Source organism: Scyliorhinus torazame, chromosome 10 (assembly GCF_047496885.1).
Source record: "Scyliorhinus torazame isolate Kashiwa2021f chromosome 10, sScyTor2.1, whole genome shotgun sequence".
NCBI lineage: Eukaryota > Metazoa > Chordata > Chondrichthyes > Carcharhiniformes > Scyliorhinidae > Scyliorhinus > Scyliorhinus torazame.
In genome coordinates, this window is record NC_092716.1 from 29,141,943 (window position 1) to 29,167,507 (window position 25,565).

The 25,565-nt window shown below is 45.5% G+C and overlaps 1 protein-coding gene across 2 annotated transcripts in view; it reads right to left on the reverse strand.

The window, feature by feature from the left end:
* Positions 1-8,946: 8,946 nt before the first annotated feature.
* Positions 8,947-25,565, reverse strand: part of LOC140430435 (solute carrier family 66 member 2) — an 89,378-nt gene continuing 72,759 nt past the window's right edge. For both annotated transcript variants that reach the window (XM_072517911.1, XM_072517910.1), the window contains one exon: positions 8,947-14,606. In XM_072517911.1, coding sequence (XP_072374012.1) covers positions 14,432-14,606 — 175 coding nt within the window. In that variant the 3' untranslated portion in view covers positions 8,947-14,431. The remainder of the gene's footprint in view (positions 14,607-25,565) is intronic.

Genomic DNA, 25,565 nt, shown 5'->3' on the forward strand with positions numbered 1-25,565 from the left:
GCCCTTCTGTCTTTCCCTGTGTCTTTGCGTATCCCTGGATACCTGTCATTCAATATAATAGCCCTCACGAGACTTACGGAGACACAGATTGATCTCCCTGTGGGGTTCATAGAATATGAGCTCCCCCACAAGGGGAGCTGGAGCTCGTAAATTCTACCTTTAAAAACTGGCCCAGACAAGGGCCGGCACTTCTGGTAGACCCGGTTGTGACCTCTGAGCTGTAAGCCACATTGTGGCCGTTACTTTATTTAAGAATTAAATCTTGTTTAATTCACCTTCTCGGGCCTTCTGAACGTTTATATTGGCGATGAGGAAAAAAACTGAAGCTGTGATTATGGACATCCTGATAACACCAGAATACCCTCGCACAGGAGCGAGGACAGTGGGATTTTGCTGCTTTTTGGGAGGCTAGAGGCCTTTGACACAGGCATAGAAGACTAGGCCCAGTGTACCAAAAAGATGCGGTATTTCTTCCAAGAAAATGGTTGACAACCAAGAGAAAATAACGCTTCAGACCGGCTGTGGGGCCCCAATATTCAGCATAATCAAGAGCCTCACCGACCTGGCAGTCCCGGACTCGAAATCCTCCCGTGAGCTTGTCGCAAGCCGTCGGTAATGATGCTGAGGTACCAGTTCAATACGGCCGGACAAACCCTGGGGAATCGATGACAAATGTTCTGTCACACCTTCATAAGCTAACAGAACATTGTGACTTCCATCCATCCCTCTACAAGATGTTAAAAGATCATTTGGTGTGTGGAATCGCCAATGTGACAACCCTGTGGAAGCTATTGGCGGAGCCAGCCTCAGACCTGACAAGTGCCATAGAATTGTCGTTCTCCCACGGGACTGTGGAGAAGGGGGTCCAGGAGCTCCAGGCTTGTGTGGACTATGGTTTACACAATGTTGGGCGGCCCCCATTCCAAAGAGTGCCCCCCCCCCCCCCAAGGTCAGGGCTCATGTGATCCAGTCACCACCAAAACAAAATCACGGTCATGCCCGATGGCCAAGGCCACCATGGTCTGCTGAGATATCTTCTCAGAGGATGAGGAGGAGTACCCACAATAAAGTTACACTCGTGGTTGCTCGACCCGCAGCAGTTGAGACTGCCAGAATCAAAAGCGAATGTATCACCATGGCCCGTTGACACAGATGCCCCGAACCAGAGCTTTGCTTATTTTCCCACCCATGGAGGAAGACCTGATGCAGCGAAACTGCACCACGGCCGCCCAATAGCCCCAATTAGGATAAAGCTTCAAATCAACAATCACCACCTGGATATGGAAATCGACACAGGGGCTGCTGTCTCATCAGGAAACAAACTTCCCATAGGTTCCGTATGGGAATTCTGCCCCTGGGTTTGAGTGATACCAAGGCCTGGCTGGCAACATACACCGGGGAACTGTTGCCCATCATCGGTAACACCGCGACCCCAGCCACCTAACTCATCTCCTAACCCAACAAGCAGAGTTTTAGGCTGTGACTATTTATAGGGGGCTCAAAGTGAATGGTTATCATTTCCATATAATTAAACATTAATGTACAATTAACAACCATTGCCCCCCCCCCCCCCCCCCATCAAACATCTTCACCATTTAAATGGAATGACATTTTTTTTTACAATGCACTGTTGTTCAGTGACTCTGTAAATCTTCCACATGAATACTATGTTTGGAATTCACCTCACAGGCCGTTCTTTCAAACTCAGCCCCGGGCATTCCTGGGTTTCTCTGGAAACTCACTCTCTGGTTGCATCAGCTATCCACTGCCACTCGGAAAATCCCCCTTGGTTACTTCCTTCACCTGTTTCTGCCAAGACTGGTCCAGCAGAAACTAGCACACACCACCCTGGAGAAGCAGCTCATTGGCAGGACGAACCTCAGATATAAGAGTATTGACGTATTTTGAGCACCAAGCTAATAATTTGTGAGAGCCCTGCGTTTTGGCTAACAGCTGTGAAAGTTAATGGTAGCGAGGGTGATGGATAGCAGCAGGTGAGAGCATTTATTTTCTGCTTTCTTTTATTTCTTCCACATCACTCTTACCTCTCAGCACCACATCATTTTCATATTTGGTCTGTATTTAGTATTTCACTGGAAGCAAATCCTGGCTTACTCCTGGCAGTTGGCAACAGAGTGTTCTGCAGGAAAATCAAATAAGCTGTGGGGTGTATTTGTACAACTACTTCAGGATAATTTAATTGCAGGAGCTCATGCCGGAGATTTCATTCCAACCGAACTTCAAGTAGCTTCAATTATACATCTTACATTTCCTACATGAGTGATATGGTAATTTATAAAATGTAACATTATTCTGACAGTCTAATCGAATTACCAGCTACAAAAAATGAAATGTACTAAATAGATCACTCTTTAGTTTAATGCTCAATGCTTCCCACCACCCAAACTCGATTTATTTCCTGGTCTTTACCGTAATGGGATTATAGGCAGGGTACATGAAAAACACGGAGGAGAGCATCAGGATGGCTTTAGGACAAGTTGCCATTGCTTGGGAAATTATCCTAGGGATGGGAAGGTAACAGGTTTGTCTGCCTGCCCTATGGAGGTAGCAGCCAATTAGGGTTTTTAATGCCCCAATTGAGGGTCAATTCTGCAGGGTCGCCAGAACTTTCTCACTTGTGGAGTGGCACTCCACTACATGCAGAGGTTGCCAGCTCATTGGAAGAAGCCTTTCCCTATGGTAGGGCAGGGAGGCATGCTCTCAATAAGGACATATTGAATACTGTTTCAATGTAATTTTGTTTCGCTGTTAGTTTCTTTTAAATTAACTGGACAGGAAATTCATACCCATAGCACTAATGGAGATGGCCAATTCCTCATCCCGCAGAACCACTTCAGGCATGGCCCCCACATGGTGAACTCTCATGACAAGGACGCTTTAATGGTCATCTCCTGCTTGGGCATCCCCTGCGAGCGCTGGAAGCAACTGAACTATACCTATCATGATGTTATTCCGTTCCAACAGCTGGTGTGATGCTCATTGTCCAAATTTTAAACTGAGCAGGTCCATTCCACTAATTCGCACATCACTTAACAAGAGATCAAGTACTCCGCTTGTAAGAAGGATCTGGTACTAATCCTATATAAAGGGCCAGGCATTTAATTTGCAAGTATGGTAACTTTCAATAAATTCTGCTGCTGCTGTAGAGGGTCTGAAAGTGCCCTGGAGGTGTTGTGGTGAGTTGCTGAATTTCTTCGGGAATGTTGCTGGATCCTCACAGGGAGGTTTTGTGGACTTGTCCACATAAAGGCTACAAGAGCTTTGGGGCTGAAGGTGCAGTCCCTTTGGGCCCACAACACAGGAGGGAGATGCAGCAGAGGTCATAGAGTGGGCAAACACCGTACCATCCAATCTCCCAAATTGGAGTTGGACTCTTCCCCAGTGAAGGAGGTTTGCCGGCAGGCCTGCAAACCTCCTCTGAACTGCTTCTAATGCATTTACATCCTTCCTTATGTTAAGATCCCACCTGATGTTTCCTACTGGACAGGAAAGTCCCAGAATGAAACCCTAGCTCAATGGACCATAACTTGTACTTTTATTTTGGAAACGTGGATGAGCAGAGTCACAAGACTGCCAAGTAGCTTTTAAGAACTGAATAAAACAATTATTAAACATGAAAAGATTAACTCTAACACAATACTCCTTCAATCCACCTACATCTTCACAAGTGCACACAGATGTTTAAGGATAACTCAAGTTGCAGAATATGTCTACTATATTGTTCTCAGAATGTGCACAGTCCCTGTAAACCAACAGGCCAACTATGGTCAGGTGCACCCCACTCTGAAACCGAGTGACGGGCGCCACCCAATACAACTTCTGTGGATTCCTCATAAAATTCCCTCAGATGCTTATCACACTGGGATCCATCTGGTCTCTGATTTGCGCATGAGTGTTTCCAAGCTCCACGCGAAAAGACACGGCTCAGAATCTTCTCCCAAACGATGTTTTCTTTCAGGGGCCTTCACCAAGCTTCCACTGCCAGGATTTCTCCTTTCCGGATTTCTCTGCCTTGAATTCCCACTGCATTCAAGCTTACATACAATCCCTCAGGCACCCAGCCATGCCAAAAGAACACCTCTGCTTCACACACTATATGAAGGTATCACCAACCTCAGGATTATTTCAGATGTCTGTCTTTTTGCTAGCCAACTTCATCAGGTCTGCATCCCTCAGGTCTGTATTTAACTGGGAGCCTCTGTCTGCCCCTATCTTTACTTATAATTTCCAATTCCTTTTGTCCCTTTGATTTCAGTCTTCCTGCACCTTGCAATTTCATTCCCTGATTTCTAGGTTCTGGGTTTCCTGGCAGCGGAAACCCTGTTGACAACAACGGGACCAGAAGATCTCGCCAGCCAATGGCAGGCCACCTCTGTGGCACACGCCGTGAGAGGCGTGAAAAATCCCACCCTTATTTCTAATGACCAAAAAATGCAAATAAAGATTATGTAAAACTATGATTGTTACCTGACACTTAATTAAGGAGGACAATACTGTACCCAGTACTTCAGATGAGGCCTCACCAGTGCCCAGCATAACTGAAGCATAACCTACCTTCACATTGAATCATAGAAAAGTTACAGCACAGAAGGAGGCCATTCGGCCCATCTTGTCTATACCAGCCCGAGGACACTCAGGTGCCCTTTCAAATCCCACCCTCCTGCACCCGGTCCATAGCCCTGCAGCTTACAGCACTTAAGGTGCAGACCCCATTACTTTTTAAAAGAGTTTAGGCTCTCTGCCTCCACCGCCAACTCGGGCAACGAATTCCAGACACCCACTACCCTCTGTGTAAAATGTTTCCCCTCATGTCCCCGGTACACCTTCTGCCACATATCTTGAATCTATGTCCCCTGGTTCTAAAATTCTGCATCAAGTGAAAACATTTTATCCTGCCCACTCTCTCTTCCCCTCATAATTTTGTGCACCTCAATTAAATCACCCCTCAGCCTTCTTTGTTCCAAGGAAAATAACCCCAACCTATCAAATCTCTCCTGGCAGCTACACTTTTCTAGCTCTGGTAACATTCTTGTGAACCTCCTCTGCATTCTCTCCAGAGCAATGTGGTGACCAGAATTGCACACAATACTCCAGTTGTGACCTCACCATGTCTAAACCTTTCCTATCCATGTATCTGTCCAAATGCCTTTTAAATGTGGTCAATGTCCCTGCCTCAACCACTTCCTCTGGCAGCTCATTCCACATATGTGTAAATATGTACACATTCCACCCTCTGTGTGGAAAGATTGCTCCTCAGGTTCCCATTCTATCCCCTTAACTTAAATCTATGCCTTCTAGTTCTCGATTCCACAATACTAGGAAAAAGACTGACAGCGGGTTTCTCCCTTCTGGGGGACTAAGTCCCCAAGCCGGCGGGAGAACCGACGCCAACTGGCGTCAACAGCCCCCGAAAGTGAGGAATTCACAGCACTTTCAGGGGCTAGGTGGACGCCGGACGGGTTGGCGCCGCTCCAGCCAGCGCCGAATGGACTGTGCGAGTTCGCACATGTGCCTAAGGGCCGGCGTGATCTCACGCATGCGCAGAACCGCCAGCGTGGTTCTGCGCAAGCGGCCGGCGTATTTTGGCGCATGCACAGGGAATTCTCTTCTCCCCGCCCTCGCCGACTTACCTGCCAGGTCCCACCGGTACGTGAGTTGAGCGATTCATGCCGGCGGGACTGGCCAAAAACGGACGTCTGCACGGCCCATCGGGGCCCGGAGAATCGCCGGGGGGGGGGGGGGGGGGGGGGTGAAAGGCTGTCAACGGCCCCCGACCGGTGTGGCGGAAATCCCGCCCCTGCCCAAAAAACAGTGCCGGAGAATATGGCAGCTGGCAGCAGGGCGGGATTCGCACCCCCCCCCCCCCCCCGGGTGATTACTCCTAATCAAACTGTGCCTTTCCACCGTGAGTGCATTCACCCTATCCATGCCTCTCATGATGTTACACACCTCAATAAGTTCACCCCTCAGTCTCCTATGCATCAAAGAAAAAGGTCCTTGCCTGTCCACTTTCTGCCTATAACTCAGTCCCTTGAGTCCTGGCAACATCCTTATAAATCTCTGCTACACTTTCTCCAGTTTAATAACATCTTTCCTATGGCAAGGTGACCAAAACTGAACACAATACTTCAGGTACGGCCTCACCAACGTCCTGTACAATTGCAACATAACTTCCAAACTTCTATACTCAATGCTCTGACTGATGAAGACCAGCATGTCAAAAGCCTTCTTCGCTGCCCTATCTACCTGTGACTCCACTTTTAGAGAACCGTGCACCTGAACTTCAAGGTCCTTCTGTTCCATGATACACCCTAAAGTCCTACCTTGATTTGACTTTCCAAAATGCAACACCTCACACTTATCTGTATTGAACTCCATTTGCCATTTCTCAGCCCATTTCCCCAGGTGATCAAGATCCTGCTGCAATTTTTGATAACCTTCCTCACTGCCTACAATACCACCAATTTTAGTGTCATTTGCAAACTTACTGATCATGCCCTGTACATTCTCACCCAAATCATTGGGATAGATAACAAACTGCAATTGGCCCAGCACTGACCCCTGAGGCGCATCACTAGTCACAGGCTTCCAGTCCAACAAGTATCCTTTCACCATTACCTTCTGTTTACGACCATCAAGCCAGTTGTATATTCAATTTGCCAGCTCTCTCTAGATTCCATGTAATCTAACCTTTCAGAGCAGCCTACCATGTGGAACTTTATCAAAGGCCTTACTGAAGTCCATTAGACTATGTCTACCATCATGCTCTCATCAATCTTCCTAGTCACTTCAGCAAAAAACTCAAACAAATTTGTACGGCATGATCTCCCATGCACAAAGCCGTGCTGACTACTCCTAATCAAACTGTGCTTTTCCAATTGCCTGTATATATTAGCCCTCAGAATTCTCTCCAGTAACTTACCCACCACAGATGTTAGGCTTACTGGTCTATAGTTCCCAGGTTTTTCTTTGCAGCCCTTCTTAAACAAGGACACAACATTCGCCAACCTCCAGTCTTCTGGTACCTCATCCTTGGCTAACGATGATGCAAACATCTTAGCCGGGGCTCCCACAATTTTTTCTCTAGCCTCAAACAGTGTTCTTGGATATACCTGGTTAGGGCCCGAAGATTTATCTACCTTCATACATTTTAATATGTCCATCACCTCCTTTACTGTAATGAGAACTGCCCCCAATATATCACCACTAACCTTCCCTCGTTCCCATGTCTTCATGTCTTTCTCCACGGTAAACAGAGGAGAAATATTCATTGAAAACCTCGGCCATCTCCTGCGGTTCCATGCATATGTGTCCACCTTGGTCCTTGAGGGTCCTATTCTCTCTTGAGTTATTCTTTTTCCTTTAATATACTCAAAGAATCCCTTTGCCAAAGCCAACTCATGCCCGCTTTTTGCCCTCCTAATTTTCTTGAGTATACTTCTGTATCCCCTGTACACTTCCAGGGAATCCCTTGATTCCAGCTGCTTGTACCTGAGCCACGCCTCCTTTTTCCTAGCCAAAACCTCAATATGTTTTGTTATTCAGGGTTCCCTACTCCTGCCAGCCTTACCCTTCACCCTAACAGGAACATAAAGACACTGAACTCTAGCTATTTCACTTTTAAAGGCCTTCCACTTGCCAGAGGTCCCTTTGCCCTCAAACAAGCTACTCCAATCAACCCTTCCATCAGAATTCACCTTGCCCCAATTTAGAACTTGCACCTGTGGACCAGTTTTGTCCCTTTCCAAAACTATTAAAAAATTAATAGAACTATGGTCACTGGTCCCAAACTGGTCTCCCACCGTCACCTCAGTTACTTGCCCTGCCCTATTTCCTAAGAGTAAGTCAAGTTTTCTCCTCCCTGACCTCCTGCAACAGCCTCAGAAACAATCCATCTGGCCCTGGCAACCTACAATTTTCAAGGATTCCACATTTCAAGTACCTCCTCGCTATGATTATCCCATCAAATATCTCACAGTGTTCCTCCTGGATTACTATATCTGCATGGTCCATTTTCTTTGTAAACACGGAGACAAATCCTTCCCACTCTCTGCATCTATACACAAATTCCATTTTTCATCTCTGATAGGTTCCACTTTTCCCTTAACTAACCTTTTACCGTTAATATATTGGTAAAACATCTTTGGGTTTTCTTTAACTTTACTTGCTAATCTTTGTTCATGCCCTCTCTTTGATTTCCTTATTTCTTTTGTGACTTTGTCCCTGCCCTTCCTGTACTCGTCTAGGCTATCTGCCGTGCTTAGCTCATTGTGCTTTTCGTACGCTTTATTTTTATTTTTGATCTTCCCCTGTGTTGCTCAAGACAACCAATTCTAGGAGTCTAGATTTGGCAGTACCACTCATATTTTTGGAGGGAACATGTCAACTTTGTACATTTTAGGATCTCGCTTTTTAGTGCTTCCCATTGGTTTTCCACTGATTTATCCTCTAGCTCAATATGTTTGAGCCAGTCCACCTCAGCCAAGTCCCTTCTCATTCCTGCAACATTTGCCTTACCCCAGTTCAAAACTTTTACCCCTGCTTTATCTCTGTCCTTTTCCATGATAATACTGAATCTAACTGAATTGTGATCACTCTGCCCGATATGGTCGGCAACTGTTACTTCGCCCACTTACTCTTCTTCGTTCCCCAAGACTAGGTCTAGAATTGCATCTCATCTCATTGGATTTGTCACTAATTGGTTGAAAGATTTTACCTGGACCCACTGCATGAATGTTTCCCCCTCAGTTCCCCTTATATTGTTTGAGTCCCAGTTGATAATGGGATAATTGCAGTCTCCTACTATTATTGCCCCCTTTGTACTTACAGGCAGAAATCTGCCTACATATGTATATGCATTAGGATTAAATCGTTTAAATATATATATATATAAATGCCATTAATATGAAATAAACGAGAAACAAATTTTAATTTAAGTATTTTAATACACTTCGATATTTTACTTCCATATCAGCAATGAAATATTAAACAAGTCATCAAAGTGGAACATTCTTAAGCTATTTAGCAGAATAATATACATTTGTAGAATGCAAGCTTTTGTTCCTTCCAAAACGACATTTGAAAGTAAACAGGATAATTCATAGATACATTCTTAAAAGTTATATTTGCCACGGAAGGTTAAAAAGAGACACAAAGGCAGTTTCTTGCACAGATCAATATAAACTTGTCTACAATGTCTGTGGACATATCAGGGGAAATGTTGCGAAGTTTCCAGCATGGCATGGTGCGTCACCAGATAAGGAGTGCGGGTCGGAAGAGGAGATGTCACACTATCAGATCAATCAGGTGATCCATTCATCTAGCGAGGCACCAACGCGCTTTCTTCACAAAATCACACCCCTGCACTATACTTGGGCACAATTCAGTGAACTACGAGGTGGAACCCCAGTGAAAAACTCTACAGGGGCATAACCAAATCCAACTGGAGGCAACTGGAAACATTTCAGATTTGACACCAGTGATGTTGGCAGCACAAGAAAACAAAACTGGACGTCATCAAACAAGTAGCAGTTTCATCATTGCCAAGTACACATTCTAGCAACCTCTAGCAAGCTATAAGTAACTAAGTACTGGATCTGAAACTCTCCACTCAAGGCAGACCTGGAGAGGACCTCATAGACAGGAACTACATATGAAGCTTCACCACTGGTACTTTGTATCATACAAAGAGCTGCGGTTGAAGTCCAGTGGCGCAGCATTTTTCTCTTGGCAGAAAGACAGAGGTCTGGCTCAAACTCTGCTGCTGCTTCAATGCCACTCTGAGAGTAGTTTCTACTTCAAATTCACCCAGACGTCTCCAGTATAAATATATATATATAAAATCACAATTCAAAGCAGAAATCTGATCGAGTACAGGCTTGTTCAATCACTCCGGACTGTATATTGTATCAAAAATGACTTCAAAGAAGTCTTGTTCCATATTAAAGCCTCTTAATATTACCACAAGCTGCTGAAAATAAAGTTCTGTTGTGCATATATGAATGAATAGCTGAACTAAACCGGACTGCTGTTATATCACATTCTGCATGATTGGTTTTTGAAGCAACTGGCTACAATTTCAAAATGCCTAATAAAACCAATCCTGCAATGACTGTCGGCATGTATTTGTTGCAAAATTTAAAAGAATAAAACGAAAATGTTTCAGGTAATACTGATTTAAAAAAATAACCAAAAACCTATTTCTGCACAGTGGGAGAAATGTGCGTTACTTCCAAAGGTTTGAATCATAGGGATTTGAATCATAGAATTTACAGTGCAGAAGGAGGCCATTCGGCCCATCGAGTCTGCACCGGCTCTTGGAGAAGAGCGCCCTACCCAAGGTCAACACCTCCACACCCTATCCCCATAACCCAGCAACCCCACCCAACACTAAGGGCAATTTTGGACATTAAGGGCAATTTATCATGGCCAATCCACCTAACCTGCACATCTTTGGACTGTAGGAGGAAAATGGAGCACCCGGAGGAAACTCACGCACACACGGGGAGGACGTGCAGACTCCGCACAGACAGTGACCCAAGCCGGAATCGAACCTGGGACCCTGGAGCTGTGAAGCAATTGTGCTATCCACTATGCTACCGTGCTGCCCACAATATTTTGTTAATTCAGAGGATCAACATCCTTAAATTATTAATAGGCTTTGGTAAAAGAATGATGAATTCATGTCAAATGATGGACTGCATAGAGACATGCAGCATTCCTGTATTATCTCGATATCATCTTCACCGTACAGAAGCATGAATTAGGCAACAGTTCAAAAACGATCGATCAGACAATAATTGACATCGACGTCCCGGGTAAATTCACTGCCAGTGTATGACCCATGCATTAAAAAAAACATGATGAATAATGTAACATAAAGTCGCCCAGCCCGGCTGGGGCCTCAGTAAAACTGAACCTGAGAATTAAAGCGGCAGTACATTCTGTAACAGCACAGACTAAAAGGAAATAAAGCCTTTCAGAAAGGTGAGGAAAAACTTCATCACCTATAATGGCATACGCACAAACCATCTCGATATTAATTTTTTTGCATTGCACCGCTGGAGTCTGCTTTTTTCTACAATCTAAGTACATTTTTAAAGACCAAGCTGAATCTCGTGTGCAATTATTCACAGACCAAAAAATCATATGCAAAAGTTTCAAAATGCGCAAGTTGCAAACCCAGTAACTGTTGGTGCAGTAGCACTAAGTGTGCCACAGTTGTGATGGTGAGTAAGAGGGTACATCATATCTATAATGATAATAATCTTCATTGTCATAAGTAGGCTTACATTAACACTGCAATGAAGTTACTGTGGAAAGCCCCTAGTCGCTACATTCTAGCGCCTGTTTGGGTACACAGAGGGAGAATTCAGAATGTCCAATTCACCTAACAAGCAGTAAGTGAGCATCAACACCGTTGTGGCCATATCTCTGGTACTTGCCTGTCCCATGCGGTTGGAAGTTCAACTGTCTGATTTCCAAGCTCTGAACTTCATCAGCAAATGATGGCCTCATAACCTCTGGATATACTCCATAATCCTACCATTTGTACAGGCTCACAACCTAAAATGGGCGTAAGGAGCAAACTAAAGAAATAATTCTTGCCAATGAATCTGAACATCTATGTTATGAAATAGTGGGGGTGATTTTTAACTGCTCTAGTCGCCTGAAGTTCAGGCTGTGGTTAACAATTGAAAATCGCTCTACGAGGTGGGATGGATGCATGGAATCTTCACAATGGAGCTTCCAGAGGAGCGAGTATCCTGTCCAACTGAAACAGGGAGCAGAGTGCATAAGTTTGCAAATCAGTGCTTATGCTAGCTGGAGAGCTCAATTGCCGTTTTTAGGCCCAGACTGCATTGTCAAAGGTCAGGCCTGAGGGGGCTCATGACCATGAAAGGAGGGATAAGGGTGTATGAAGGATGGGTGGGGGGTGGGGGGGAGCGGATGTGAAGGAGCCTCTGAAAGATTGGGGGTCCGAAGGGTGGATGGCCTGAAAGGAGGCATGGGAAGACATGAAAAGGGAGGCCCTCGGTGACCCTCTAGGAGGGTGTCCTCACAGGGGTGTGTGGATAGTGCCCATTTGTGTGAAGGGTGGCATTGCCCGTGAGTGGGGGCTATGGGGCGGGGGTGGGGGGGGGGGACCCTCAGGCTCACTGAGAGATCGGGGCACCCTTCCAAAATGGTGGCCCGATCTCTGAGGAGCCGGCCTGGCCAGCGAGTCCAGCTCCCCAGTGTGGGCTAGCCCGGAGAGGAACTCGGAGAGGAAAAGTGACTAAGTGTCACTCGATCGCGGTGGGGAACACGCCCACAGAACCGGGGAGAAGCTCCCAGCAAAGCCCACCTGATTTGGATCTCGCCCGCGATCTAACCGGTCTGCACGGATCCTCGCCAGGCGCAACGTGGCCGTTAATTTGCACTCAGAATCTTTCAGCTACAAAGAATGTGGGACAATGAGCGCATTCACATAAGATTATTAGCTGCTTAACTAAACGAAAGGTGCACTGCGCAGCTTTTATGAACTAATTTCCTTAACTTTATCTTAAACAACAGTTTGGCAGGGGAAATCTTAATTCCCTTTTAAGATAGTCAAAAAATCCTACTAAGCTGGAAATATAATTTAAAACACTTTTGCAGTAATATGTTAATACTCCAAACTCTAGTATTTTCAACAATAAAACACATCCTTCTCACTATCATTATTCAAGATTACTTTTCCTCCAATTATCCACTCACAGGCTTCATTCAGTGCACATTACAGCAAATTGAATTTGCTGTGTACTTGATATGTTTGATTTGGACAATATAATGCTTGGGAAACAGGCCAGAGTAATGCCACATAGTTGTTGCATTTTGTTCTTTTTAAATAAACATTTGAGCCTAAGGATTCTCTGCGCCTGGTCCCACCACAGGCTTAAAAAACGGGAAGTAGAAATGTTGTAAAACAGTAGGAGCAACATCAATAATAAGCTATTTTCAGTGTTTCCAACAGACAAGAAACATCCTGTAACAAAATGCTGGAATTGATCCTTTCATAGATTCCATTGAAAAAATATGATCACACTGATTCAGGGTTCAAATCGGCAGTACTTTCCCAGAATTCCCAATCACTTTAAATGAAATTCTCCTCTATATAGTTTGGTTTTAAAGTATTGTCATTACGTGTGTGTCATGAGAATGGCGCTTTAAGAAATGGTTAGCTGCTCATGTTACTGCAGTGATGTCAGAGTGTGGGTGGAGCTGAGCTCTGGTTCTGCTTTTTAGTTTCACTTTGAGAAAAGCTTGGGTGTGTCTGTGTCTTTTTGGTTTCAGTGTGTTGCAGCTGAAGTCAGCCAAAGCAGCTGTATTGTTGAGCTCTCTGCCATGAAGGACTATCTCTTAATCATTTGGTGAATTCAGAATTATAAATGTTTTCAGTATTGAATGTAAACTCTGATGTGCTTCTGTTTAAAGGTTTGTTCAGTCCTTTGGGTGTAAAAGGACAGCATACAGGTTACTTAGTGTTGTATTCTTTGGGGCTAATCTTTGAATTAATGGTTGCTAAGATATTCACTGTTTGTTTTAAAAAGTTTAACTTGAGTTCATAGAATAAACATTGTTTTGTTTTTAAAAACACTGGTCCATTTCTGCTGTACCATGCCTGTAGAGTGAGCCGTTTGCTCCCCATACCACAATCTATTAAAAGTTGTGGGTCAGGTGAACTACATGATACACTTTGGGGTTCTCTAAACCCTGACCCATAACAGTGTGACACACGGAACGCTGTAAAGCTTATACAATCAGCATCAGTTGTATTTAGATTTTAAACATTTGTCAGAAAGTATGAAACGATTTAAAAGGGAGTCTTTTTCTGAATATGGACTGACGGTGGGGAACTGAGCCCATCACCTGTTCATAGTACAAAAGGACAGACTACGCATTCGCAGTGAGTAAAGCTCCCACCACCAACCTGTACACAGAAATTTTAGACTATAATACAAAATGAATATGATGTGAAGGCTTGAGTAGTTTTTTTAGAACCATTCCTATATTCCAGCAAGTCATCCTATCAGACCTCACTGTCTGCTTTCAACAAGGTGCCTACTTCTCTGTTTTTGTTGCTGCCGTTCTTGTTTGTCTATCCTTGCTGAGAGCTAAATCATAAAAGACATTTAAAGTTACCTCTTCCCACTGCACGTTGGAGGTGCAGTTTGGTTGTGGATTTGGAGACTTTAGACAGAATGCATCCTGTAGGAAAGAAATTATCACAAGAAATGTTTTCTTTGGTTAAGGCACTTTAGCTGCTGTAAATAATTTCACAGCACAGGATATATTCTTCGACAGAAATGGGAAGGAAAAAATATTCTAGCCACACTGTGCACAGTATTATACAGCCCAGGCAGTTATTCTGTGTCACTATGCAGTCTTGTTAGATGTATTTTTCATGCTCTCCTTGCCCATAAATGAATACCTGAAGGAAAATTGCAATGTCAATGCAAATCTGAACAGTTCCACAAACCCAGAATTGTACTGGAGCTGCATTAGTGATGAAGTACGTTGTCTTAAAGATATCACCAACAGTCCACAACAGCACCATCTTCACACTGGAAAAGGGATTTAAAGAAAGGAAAATTATTATGCCGCATTCAGGTAATGTGATTTGTGAAATGCAAATTTATATTCACAATATGAAACAGCAATTACAGCGACTTGCATTCTATATAGCATCTTTAACATAGAAAAATATTCCAAGTCACTTCATCGAGATGTAAGGAGATAAGAATGGGTAAAAATGAGCTGGAGGTTTAAAATCAAATTAACATCCCGCATCACCCAATTCATCACCTTTCTGGGGTTAATAACACAGTAAGAGGCCACAAAGCCCATCATGCCTATGCCTGTGCTTTGATGGAGCTGTGTAATTAGACCCACTCGCTTTTCCCACAGACTTGCAAATTGGGGTTGAGACATACAACCAATTATTTCCTTTCGAAAGTTACTATTGAATCTGCTCCCACCTGCCCAGCATTCCGGATCACAGCAACTCGATGCGTAAAACCAATTCTCCTCATCTCTTAACTCCCCTCTGGTTCTTTTGCCAATGATCTTCAGCTCCCACTCATGATGCATTTCACCTGTCGCCCCAGTATTGCTGCAGAGTGCTGAGCTCCACATCTTCGCCTTCACAACCTTTTCAGATTCCAGGATTTTCACTCAGCTCCTTAACCTTATTAATACGGTGTATGTCTCAGCCTCAACAGTTCCCCACCTGATCCTCTATCATTTAAAAAAAATCTGGGGGTGAAATCTAACTTCAACATGTGCACAAGAGGCAGTAGAAAAGGAAAATGGGAATTCAATGAGTGGTAGCTTATTTTCTACCACTCATTTTGCGCCCCCATTCCCCCCTCTGCTGAAGGTACCTTTCACCCCATCTTTTAACTGCAAGTATTGAAATGCAGAGTATCTGGTGTAAATCAAGAAACAGATCAGCAGCAATGGCTTAAAGAAATGAAAACTATGCTAATAACATATTGCGTACAAACTTATCATTAAATTCACACATTAAACTCTCACATTGCCTTTTTGATGTATCTTAATTTGTAGCCTACTTCAGAGTTTTACCAGATTTAAAATAAAACTTTATTTTATCGTTTATCATGACTATGATTAAGTGCAACGACTTAATAAAACAAAAAGACCTTCCATCAATGCTCACTACGTTGAGCTCGAGTCCTAGAGTTTCCATTCATAAGGAAGGCACACAGGCAGATAGTCAGGTCTGTTTATTACTCAATCACAATAATCAATCACTCTTGCTAAACAAGAAGCATTACTGTCTCGGGATCAAATCAGTTGTTTTTCAAATTACGCTAAAACTAAAATGGCTGTAGCATTTGTAATGTAATAGAATATCCCAAAGTATTTCACAGGAGCACCATCAAACAATGTTTGATACTGAGCCACATATGGAAGTATAAAGGTAGATATCGAAAGCTTGGTCAAAGGGGTAGGTTTTGTGCATCATCTTAAAGCGAGGTGGAAATAGACGATCCTGACCTATACAAGAAATCCTGGTACGACCTCCGCAAAGCCATCCGAGATGCCAAGAGAGAATATCAAACCTCGCTAGAGTCACAGACAGACTCTCGGCGGTTGTGGCAAGGACTAAACAACATAACGGGCTACAAAGCGAAGTCGAACAGTATCTCTGGCAGCAGCGCACCCCTCCACGATGAACTCAATGCATTCTATGCTCGGTTCCAGCAGGTAACCAACAATCCGCTGGCGAGTGCCCCAGCAGCCCATAATTCACCCATACCCACCATCACAGATTCCAAAGTCAGATTGGCCTTCCTGAAAGTGAACCCTCGGAAGGTGACGGGCCCGGACGGGATCCCTGGTCGTGCACTCAGAGCCTGCGTGGACCAGCTGGCAGAGATATTCGCGGACATCTTTAACCTGTCCCTACTCCACTCCGAGGTCCCCACCTGCTTCAAGAAGACCACCATCATACCGGTGCCAAAGAAGAACCAGGCAACGTGCCTCAATGACTACCGACCAGTGGCCCTGACTTCAGTCGTAATGAAGTGCTTCGAGAGGTTGATCATGAAGCGCATCACCTCCATACTCCCAGACCGCCTTGATCCACTGCAATTCGCAGAACGCTGCAACCGGTCCACATCAGACGCCATTTCCCTGGCTCTACACTCATCCCTAGAGCATCTCGAAAACAAGGACTCCTACATCAGACTCCTATTTACTGACTACAGCTCCGCCTTCAACACCATAATCCCAGCCAAGCTCATATCAAAGCTCCAAAACCTAGGACTTGGCTCCCCACTCTGCAACTGGATCCTCGATTTTCTGACCAACAGACCACAATCAGTAAAAATGAACAACAACACCTGCTCCACAAAAGTCCTCAACACCAGGGCCCCGCAAGGCTGCGTACTTAGCCCCCTACTCTACTCCCTGTACACACACGACTGCGTGGCAAAATTTGGTCCCAACTCCATCTACAAGTTTGCTGGCGATACGACCATAGTGGGCCGGATCTCGAATAACGACGGGTCAGAATACAGGCGGGAGATAGAGAACCTAGTGGAGTAGTGTAGCGACAACAATCTCTCCCTCAATGCCAGCAAAACTAAAGAGCTGTTCATTGACTTCAGGAAGCAAAGTACTGTACACACCCCTGTCAGTATCAACGGGGCCGAGGTGGAGATGGATAGCAGTTTCAAATTCCTCGGGGTGCACATCTCCAAAAATCTGTCCTGGTCCACCCACGTCGACGCTACCACCAAGAAAGCACAACAGCGCCTATTCTTCCTCAGGAAACTAAGGAAATTCGGCATGTCCACATCAACCCTTACCAACATTTACAGATGCACCATAGAAAGCATCCTATCGGGCTGCATCACAGCCTGGTATGGCAACTGCTCGGCCCAGGACCGCAAGAAACTTCAGAGAGTAGTGAACACCGCCCAGTCCATCACACGAACCTGCCTCCCATCCATTGACTCCATCTACACCTCCCACTGCCTGGGGAAAGCGGGCAGCATAATCAAAGATCCCTCCCACCCGGCTTACTCACTCTTCCAACTTCTTCCATCGGGCAGGAGATACAGAAGTCTGAGAACACGCACGAACAGACTCAAAAACAGCTTCATCCCCACTGTCACCAGACTCCTAAATGACCTTCTTATGGACTGACCTCATTAACACTACACCCTGTATGCTTCATCTGATGCCAGTGCTTATGTAGTTACATTGTACATGTTGCCCTATTATGTATTTTCTTTTATTCCCATGTATTTAATGATCTGTTGAGCTGCCCGCAGAAAAATACTTTTCACTGTACCTCGGTACATGTGACAATAAACAAATCCAATCCAATCCAATCCAGTATAGAGATTTAGGGAGGGAATTCGAGAGCAGCTGAAGGCACAGCCACCTCGGGAGCCATTAAAACCAGGAAGGCGGAAGAGACCAAAATTGGAGGAGTACAGATATCTTGGTGGGTTACAAAGATTACAAAGATTTTTTTTTAAATTTCCAGTACCCAATTTTTTTTTTTTCCAATTCAGGGGCAATTTAGTGTGGCCAATCCACCTAACCTGCACATCTTTGGGTTGTGGGGGTGAAACCCACGCAGACATGGGGAGAATGTGCAAACTCCACACAGACAATGACCCAGGGCCGGGATTCGAACCCGGGTCCTCAGTGCCACAGTCCCAGAGCTAACCATTGTGCCACAAGCCGTCCTAAGATTACAAAGATGAGGATGGGTGAGGGGCTATGGAAGGGATTTGCAAATAATGATGGGAATTTTAAAATCAAGGCATTGGGAACCAAGAGTAACAGCGACAAAGAAAGAACCCCAGTTTTAAATTGAAAATTTCACAGGTTACTCTTTACTACCTCCAGAAGCTGTTTAATAGCTCATGACCCCATATTGATTTAAATTACTCTATAAAAGAACAATGATTGCCTTGCAATGGAGATACTGCTGAATTCATTTCTCTGGCTGTAGGGGCTTACAGAATTAGAATCTGCAACTTCAGAGACGCTGAGAGTGAATTTTCACATGGGTTCTTCGATCCATGCCCTGTACCTGTGGTGGAAATCCCAGGAAAATGAAGCTATGGCAAATGAGTGAGATTTAATGCCCCTGACATTCAACAGCAGCACTCTCTGCCACATTATCGCTTCCCGAAACTGCAAAGAGCTGTGTGCCGTCTTCAAGCCTTCCACATAATCTGCTTTCTTGTACAGAGGAGCCTTTGACCTTCATAAACGTGCAATCAAGTCACTCTTTGGTAACTCTGATTGATAACATACTTAAAATCCTTGGAGTAGATTTTTTTTAAATCTGATATAAACAAAGGTCCACTTGACAAGAATCATGGTTTATTCCACAATTGGTATTAAATGTCACCAGCATTACTCCTGTGGATAAAACATTTCAAACTACAGGCAATTACTTTTACGGATACAGCAGCTATCTACTAGATTAAGTGGGTAATTATAAAGGCTATATAAAGTTTACTGAAGTATATCTCATTATATGCCTTCTGAGGTAACATACACCCTGAACAATTTTTCTCCGTAGAGTTTATTTTCTTCTCTCCGCTCCTAAAGCACTAACTCCTTGCTGTAGCAGAATAAGTTGCCGAAACAGTCAGTGGATTTCAGACAATTTTGGACAGTGGACCATGACTGTCAATGCCACCAAGACCAATGTTCATTCTCACACGCACACACTTCCTAGAAAGCCCAACATTATTTCCTTCGGTCAGCAAGGCATGCTGAAAGCTTAAGATCATCTTGCTTGAGATCAACAAAGTCAGCACCTTGCAAGGATCAATGCAGGACTTTCATGTCTTATGACTCAGCTAATCACTGAATGGAGTCACCAAAGAAGCCAAGCGAAGACTGGATTTCAAATGAACTATTGACAGGGATGGTGCCATGGCTGCAAAATGCCTGCAAATTCTATTCATTAAGTTGTCTCCCTCTTGTTCATTTATGGTATTTCAAAGATGCCCCCAGGCACTGAAAAATGCTGTGATAGGTTAGTTATCTTTCAAATGGTTAGTGTATTTTTATGTAAGACATAACTGAAAGTAGGAAGATATTGATAAATTGTGAACAGATTGTATTTCCCTTCTGCAATATTGGCGAGAGAGAAATAACTTGCAATTTATATGGTGGGCTATATTCTCCACTGGCGTGATTCTCTATTGTGCCAGCAATGCACTCACGTTCGGGGATTTCCTGACGGCGTGGGGAAACCCCATTGGCCGGCTGGCGGGATGGAGAATCCCGCTGCCGGCGGGGGCACAAATCCCGTCTAGTGTCTTTCATGACGTCGGCAAGTCCAAATGAAGTACTTTTGGAGTGTAGTCCCTGGCGTAATGCAGGCAAATCCAGCAGCCAATTTGCAAGCAACAAGATCCCACAGTCATTTGATAATGATCAGAAAATCTGTTTTGGTGGTATTAGATGGGACACACGAAGAATGCCCTGTTCTCATTCGGAGGGCACCATTGGCATCTTTTAGATTAATCTGAACAGATAAATTTGCTTTAATGTCTCATCACGTCAGCAACAAATGTAGCAGTGCACTTGTATGACATTGTTTGACTGCCACTTGTGTAAGGTGGTAACAGAGTTAAGCTTTATTTTACTGGATCTAATTTAATATATTTAAAACAAAAATTCCAATTAAGGGGCAATTTAGCATGACCAATCCACTTACCCTGCACATCTTTGGGTGGAATTTAAGTTGAAATCCCTGTGAGGTAAGAAAGGTGGAAAGGAGAACTATATACAGGCACAGAGGTCTCTGAAACAGGTCTTCACTCTATGACTCCTTGGTCCACATTGCCCGGGCCCCTGGTCCCAGGGCTCTGGGCTTTTTCTCCATTGGTCGGGGTTCGCCCGCTCAGGCACGATAGGCCCTAAGCCGGTCATATGGTCGGTGAGAGTTCGCCCCTTAAATGGCCCATGCTACCACAAAAACATTATATGTGTTCAAGAAGGAGTTTGGCCTACCTCTTGGGCTAAAGGGATCAGAGGAAATGGGGGAGAGCGGGAACAGGTTGCTGAGTTGGATGATCAGCCATGATCATAATGAATGGCCTATCCTCCTTTTATACGTTTCTATGTAACTCTGACTTCCGACTCAAGACAGTTAGAACCGCAATCGTGTTCTGATGACATCAGTTGAGTCGCTTAAAATCAGGAAGAGTCAGCTACTGTCATCTCCCATTGCAACCAGGTAATATGGGCAATTTTAACTGTCCACTAGCCAGATCGGAGGAGGAGGTAATTGCATTGCAATATGGACTAAAGGTGCTAAAGAATGCAGGAGTAGTATTTTTTAAAAGCATTTCAATGTGCACTGTATCATGCTTGGATATGAAGCACATTAACTGTTGACATGTGCTTTGATGGGTTGGCACAAAAATAGACCAATAAATTAACACACCCAATATAAGATAAAAACCGAAGACACAAAGGACTGATCACGAAGATGCAATCTGAGTTTCTGTTTTGAAAATGATGAACTCTGCACTCATACTCTGATTACCATCCTGAATGTGTGTCTGACATCCAATTCGGCCCCCTTTGCTGTTTGTCTTAGTTCTGTGTGCTGTACTCTGCACATGTGCCATGTAAATACCTTGCTACTTCTGAGATTTCAAACTTTTAAGAGCTTTCGTCCAGCGGCAATACATTTTTATTCATTCACAACTTGTGAGGAATCTCTGGCAAAGCCCATTCCTGATTGCCCTTGAGAAAGTGGTGGTGAGCCACCTTATCAATTGTTAACACACTTCTACAGGTCAGAGAAACCTTGGTTCATCCTGGCAATATATATATGAAAGCTAATGGCCACAAAAAGCTGAAATAGCAATCACTAAGTGCAACAGGGTTTTTGTAATTTAGAAATTTGTTTCTGTTCCTTGTGCCCCAAAGCACAGACTCCGAAAGCTGACTTATAGATGGAGTTGCTACTCTGGAAGAGCAAAGAAAAGGCATAGAATTTACAGTGCAGAAGGAGGCCATTTGGCCCATGGAGTCTACACCGGCCCTTGGAAAGAATACCCTACTTAAGCCCACACCTCCACCCTATTTGCGTAAGCCAGTAACCCCACCTAACCTTTTTTTTTGGACACTGAGGGCAATTTATCATGGCCAAACCACCTAACCTGCACATCTTTGAACTGTGGGAGGAAACCGGAGCACCCGGAGGAAACCCACGCACACACGGGGAGGATGTGCAGACTCCACACAGACAGTGACCCAAGCCGGAATCAAACCTGGGACCCTGGAGCTGTGAAGCAATTGTGCTATCCACAATGCTACCGTGCTGCCCACTAAACATTAAAGTCCAAAATATTTTAAAAGAATATATTTTTAAAATCTGAAGCATGATAATGCCAAAGAAATAGAAGTGGATATTTTAATAATAAAAGCCTTTTAGTTACTCATTCGAGCAGTTTCGAGTTGTTCAGAGACCAGCACCTGGACAGCAGAGAGGAGGGCAGCAGAGCACTGCAGCTCACAGGTGGCACTGCCCATAACACAGGGCGTACACAGTAAGAAGTCTTACAACTCCAGATTAAAGTCCAACAGGTTTGTTTTGAATCACTAGCTTTCGGAGCACTGCTCCTTCCTCAGGTGAATGAAGAGGTGGGCTCCAGAAACTTATATATCGACAAATTCAATGATACAAGACGATACTTTGAATGCGCGTCTTTGCAGGTAATTAAGTCTTTACAGGTCCAGACGGAGCAACTGGAGAGAGGTATCATCACAGGTTGAAGAGGTGTGAATTGTCTCAAGCAAGACTGTTGGTAGGATTTTGCAAGCCCAGGCCAGATGGTGGGGGGGGTGAATATAACGAATCCAAGGTTCCGGTTGAGGCCGTACTCATGTGTGCGGAACTTGGCTATAAGTTTCTGCTCGGCGATTTTGCGTTGTCGCGCGTCCTGAAGGCCGCCTTGGAGAACATTTACCCGAAGATCAGAGGCTGATTGCCCTTGACTGCTGAAGTGCTCCCCGACTGGAAGAATCATAGAATGTACAGGCAGAAGGAGGCCATTCGGCCCATCGAGTCTGCAATGGCTCTTGGAAAGGGCACACTACTTAAGCCCACACTTCAACCCTATCCCCTTCACCCAGTAACCCCACCTAACTTTTTGGGACACTAAGGGCAATATTTCATGGCCAATCCACCTAACCTGCACATCTTTGGACTGTGGGAGGAAACCGGAGCACCCGGAGGAAACCCACGCAGACACGGGGAGAACGTGCAGACTCTGTACAGACAGTGACCAAGCCAGGAATCGAACCTGGGACCCTGGAGCTGTGAAGCAACTGTGTTAACCACTGTGCTACCGTGGAAGGGAACATTCCTGCCTGGCGATTGTCGCGCGATGTCCGTTCATCCGTTGTCGCAGCGTCTGCATGGTCTCGCCAATGTACCACGCTTCGGGACATCCTTTCCTGCAGCGTATGCGGTAGACAACGTATGCCGAGTCGCACGAGTATGTACCATGTACCTGGGGGTACAGGGCGTACAGGCAGAGGCTGCATTTCCTTGACATGTCGGAACAGCGGTGCTTGAGGAGGTTCAGGTTGTTGCATCAGGTGGTGGTAATCTCTTTTTTAGGAGATAGGCTCCCCGCTGGATATGGTGACCATGCTGTCCACTGCCTGTAAATGTCAACATCACATTCCACCTTTTCACCTCTGGATTCGACCACGTCTCTGTTGGTGACCGATCCAGCATAAGCTACCTCCTCCTTCTACTATTCTTAAACTGTAAGTCGTACAGGAAGCTGCCTTCACTCACGCCAAGGCCGACACCTCAAGTTACCTTGTCCTCACCAAGCCATGGCTTCCTATGACTTCATTTTAAGATACAGACTTTATTTTAGAATCCCTCTGTGATCTTGTCTTCTCTGCCTCTGTTATTTCCTCCAAGGTTCTCTACCAACCCAATCTTGCCAGACAAAACTGTCCTCCGACAATCCAGATCCACGTTAAGCCTCTGGACAATGTGGGTCATTTCCCATACCACAGGAGCCTCCTCTCGGCATGAGCAGGCATTGGCGATGAAATCCAGCATTGACTCTAATGCACCAGTGCAGTCTTAATACACCTGAGGAACAAAGTTTCGAAGAGCGAGACTTCAAATCCAGCACCAGAACTGCCGCGCTCCACGGCCTCATCAGAAACATGGACAATGTACAGAAGGCACCTCAGATCCCTGGAGAGATACCATCAATGTTTCCTCCTCAAAATCCTTTAAACCCACTGGTACCAATGTGAGCGTCCTCTCACAAGCCAATATCCCCAGTATCGAGGCACTGGTCATGCTCGAACAACTGTGATGGGTGGGCCACATTGTCCTCATGCTCAACACAAGAAATCCGGTGCTCTACTCTGAGCTCGCAATGGCAAGAAATCACTAGGAGGGCAGAGGAAATGCTACAAAGACACTCTGAAAGCCTCCCTAAATAAATGCAACATCCCTATCAACATTTGGGAATCACTTGCGTTACAACATACAAACTGCAGAAGAAGTATCCGCGAAGGCGGAAATCACCTCGAGCATCGTAGGGTGGAGCATGCGGAGGCTAAGCGGAAACAGCGGAAAGAGAACGCGAAATCCAGAGTGTCCCACGCACCCTATCAAAAACCACCTGCCAAACCTGTGGCAAAGTCTCCGGATCTAGGATCGGACTGTGCAGCCACCGCAGTACCCTCCTCCGCGGATTGGAAGCAAGTCATCCTCGACCCTGAGTGACTGCCCAAGACAAGAAGTTCAACTGAGATTAAAGCTAGGCAACTTTGTTCCAGTACAGTTTGTATTCCACATCCAATCTTTCGCAGCATTTTAAACCCTGAGCCGTGAATACCTGGGGCGAAATTCTCCCCCAATGGCGGGATGCCCGCCGACTGGCGCCAAAGCCGGCGCAAATCAGACGGGCATCGCGCCGGCAAAAAGGTGCGGAAGTCTCCGCATCTTTGGCGGCCTAGCCCCAACATTGAGGGGCTAGGCCGACGCCGGAGGGATTTCCGCCCCGCCAGCTGGCGGAAATGGCGTTTGTTGCCCCGCCAGCTGGCGCGGAAATGCGGCGCATGCGCGGGAGCGTCAGCGGCCGCTGTCAGTTTCCCAGCGCATGCGCGGGAGCGTCAGCGGCCGCTGTCAGTTTCCCGCGCATGCGCAGTGGAGAGAGTCACTTCCGCCTCCGCCATGGTGGAGGCCGTGGCGGAGGCGGAAGGGAAAGAGTGCCCCCTCGGCACAGGCCCGCCCGCGGATCGGTGGGCCCCGATCGCGGGCCAGGCCACCGTGGGGGCACCCCCCGGGGTCAGATCGCCCCGCGCCCCCCCCCAGGACCCCGGAGCCCGCCCACGCCGCCTGGTCCCGCCGGTAAATACCAGGTTTGATTTACGCCGGCGGGACAGGCAATTCCTGGGCGGGACTTCGGCCCATCCGGGCCGGAGAATCCAGCGGGGGGTCCCGCCAACCGGCGCGGCCGGATTCCCGCCCCCGCCCAATCTCCGGGAGCGGAGACTTCGGCGGGGGCGGGGGCGGGATTCACGGCGGCCAACGGCCATTCTCCGACCCGGCGGGGGGTCGGAGAATGACGCCCAGAATTCCAACACTGGGAAAAAGTATATGCAAATATTCCATTTCCCAATACTAATGAACACCAAGATCCCTATCCCCAAAATCAGATTATACTGGCCTAAATTTTGCAGTTAGCAGTAATGCAAGGGCCCTCGTCACTGACCTCACAGAAAGCCATCCACAAAGATCTAGTGATCCCTGTACATGGTTTACCCCTTTGTTGATGATATCAAACCACAGAATCTCTTCCCTTGGCACCAAGCAGGTAAACAGCCAACCACATTGAAGTATTCACAGAAAGCACACCAGGAAATTAAAAAACACTTAACATCGTTCAGTTCTACTTAAAATTTCAGAGAGCAAAGTAAATGTTTATGATTGGATTAAGTTAGAATTTAAAATAAAGGTA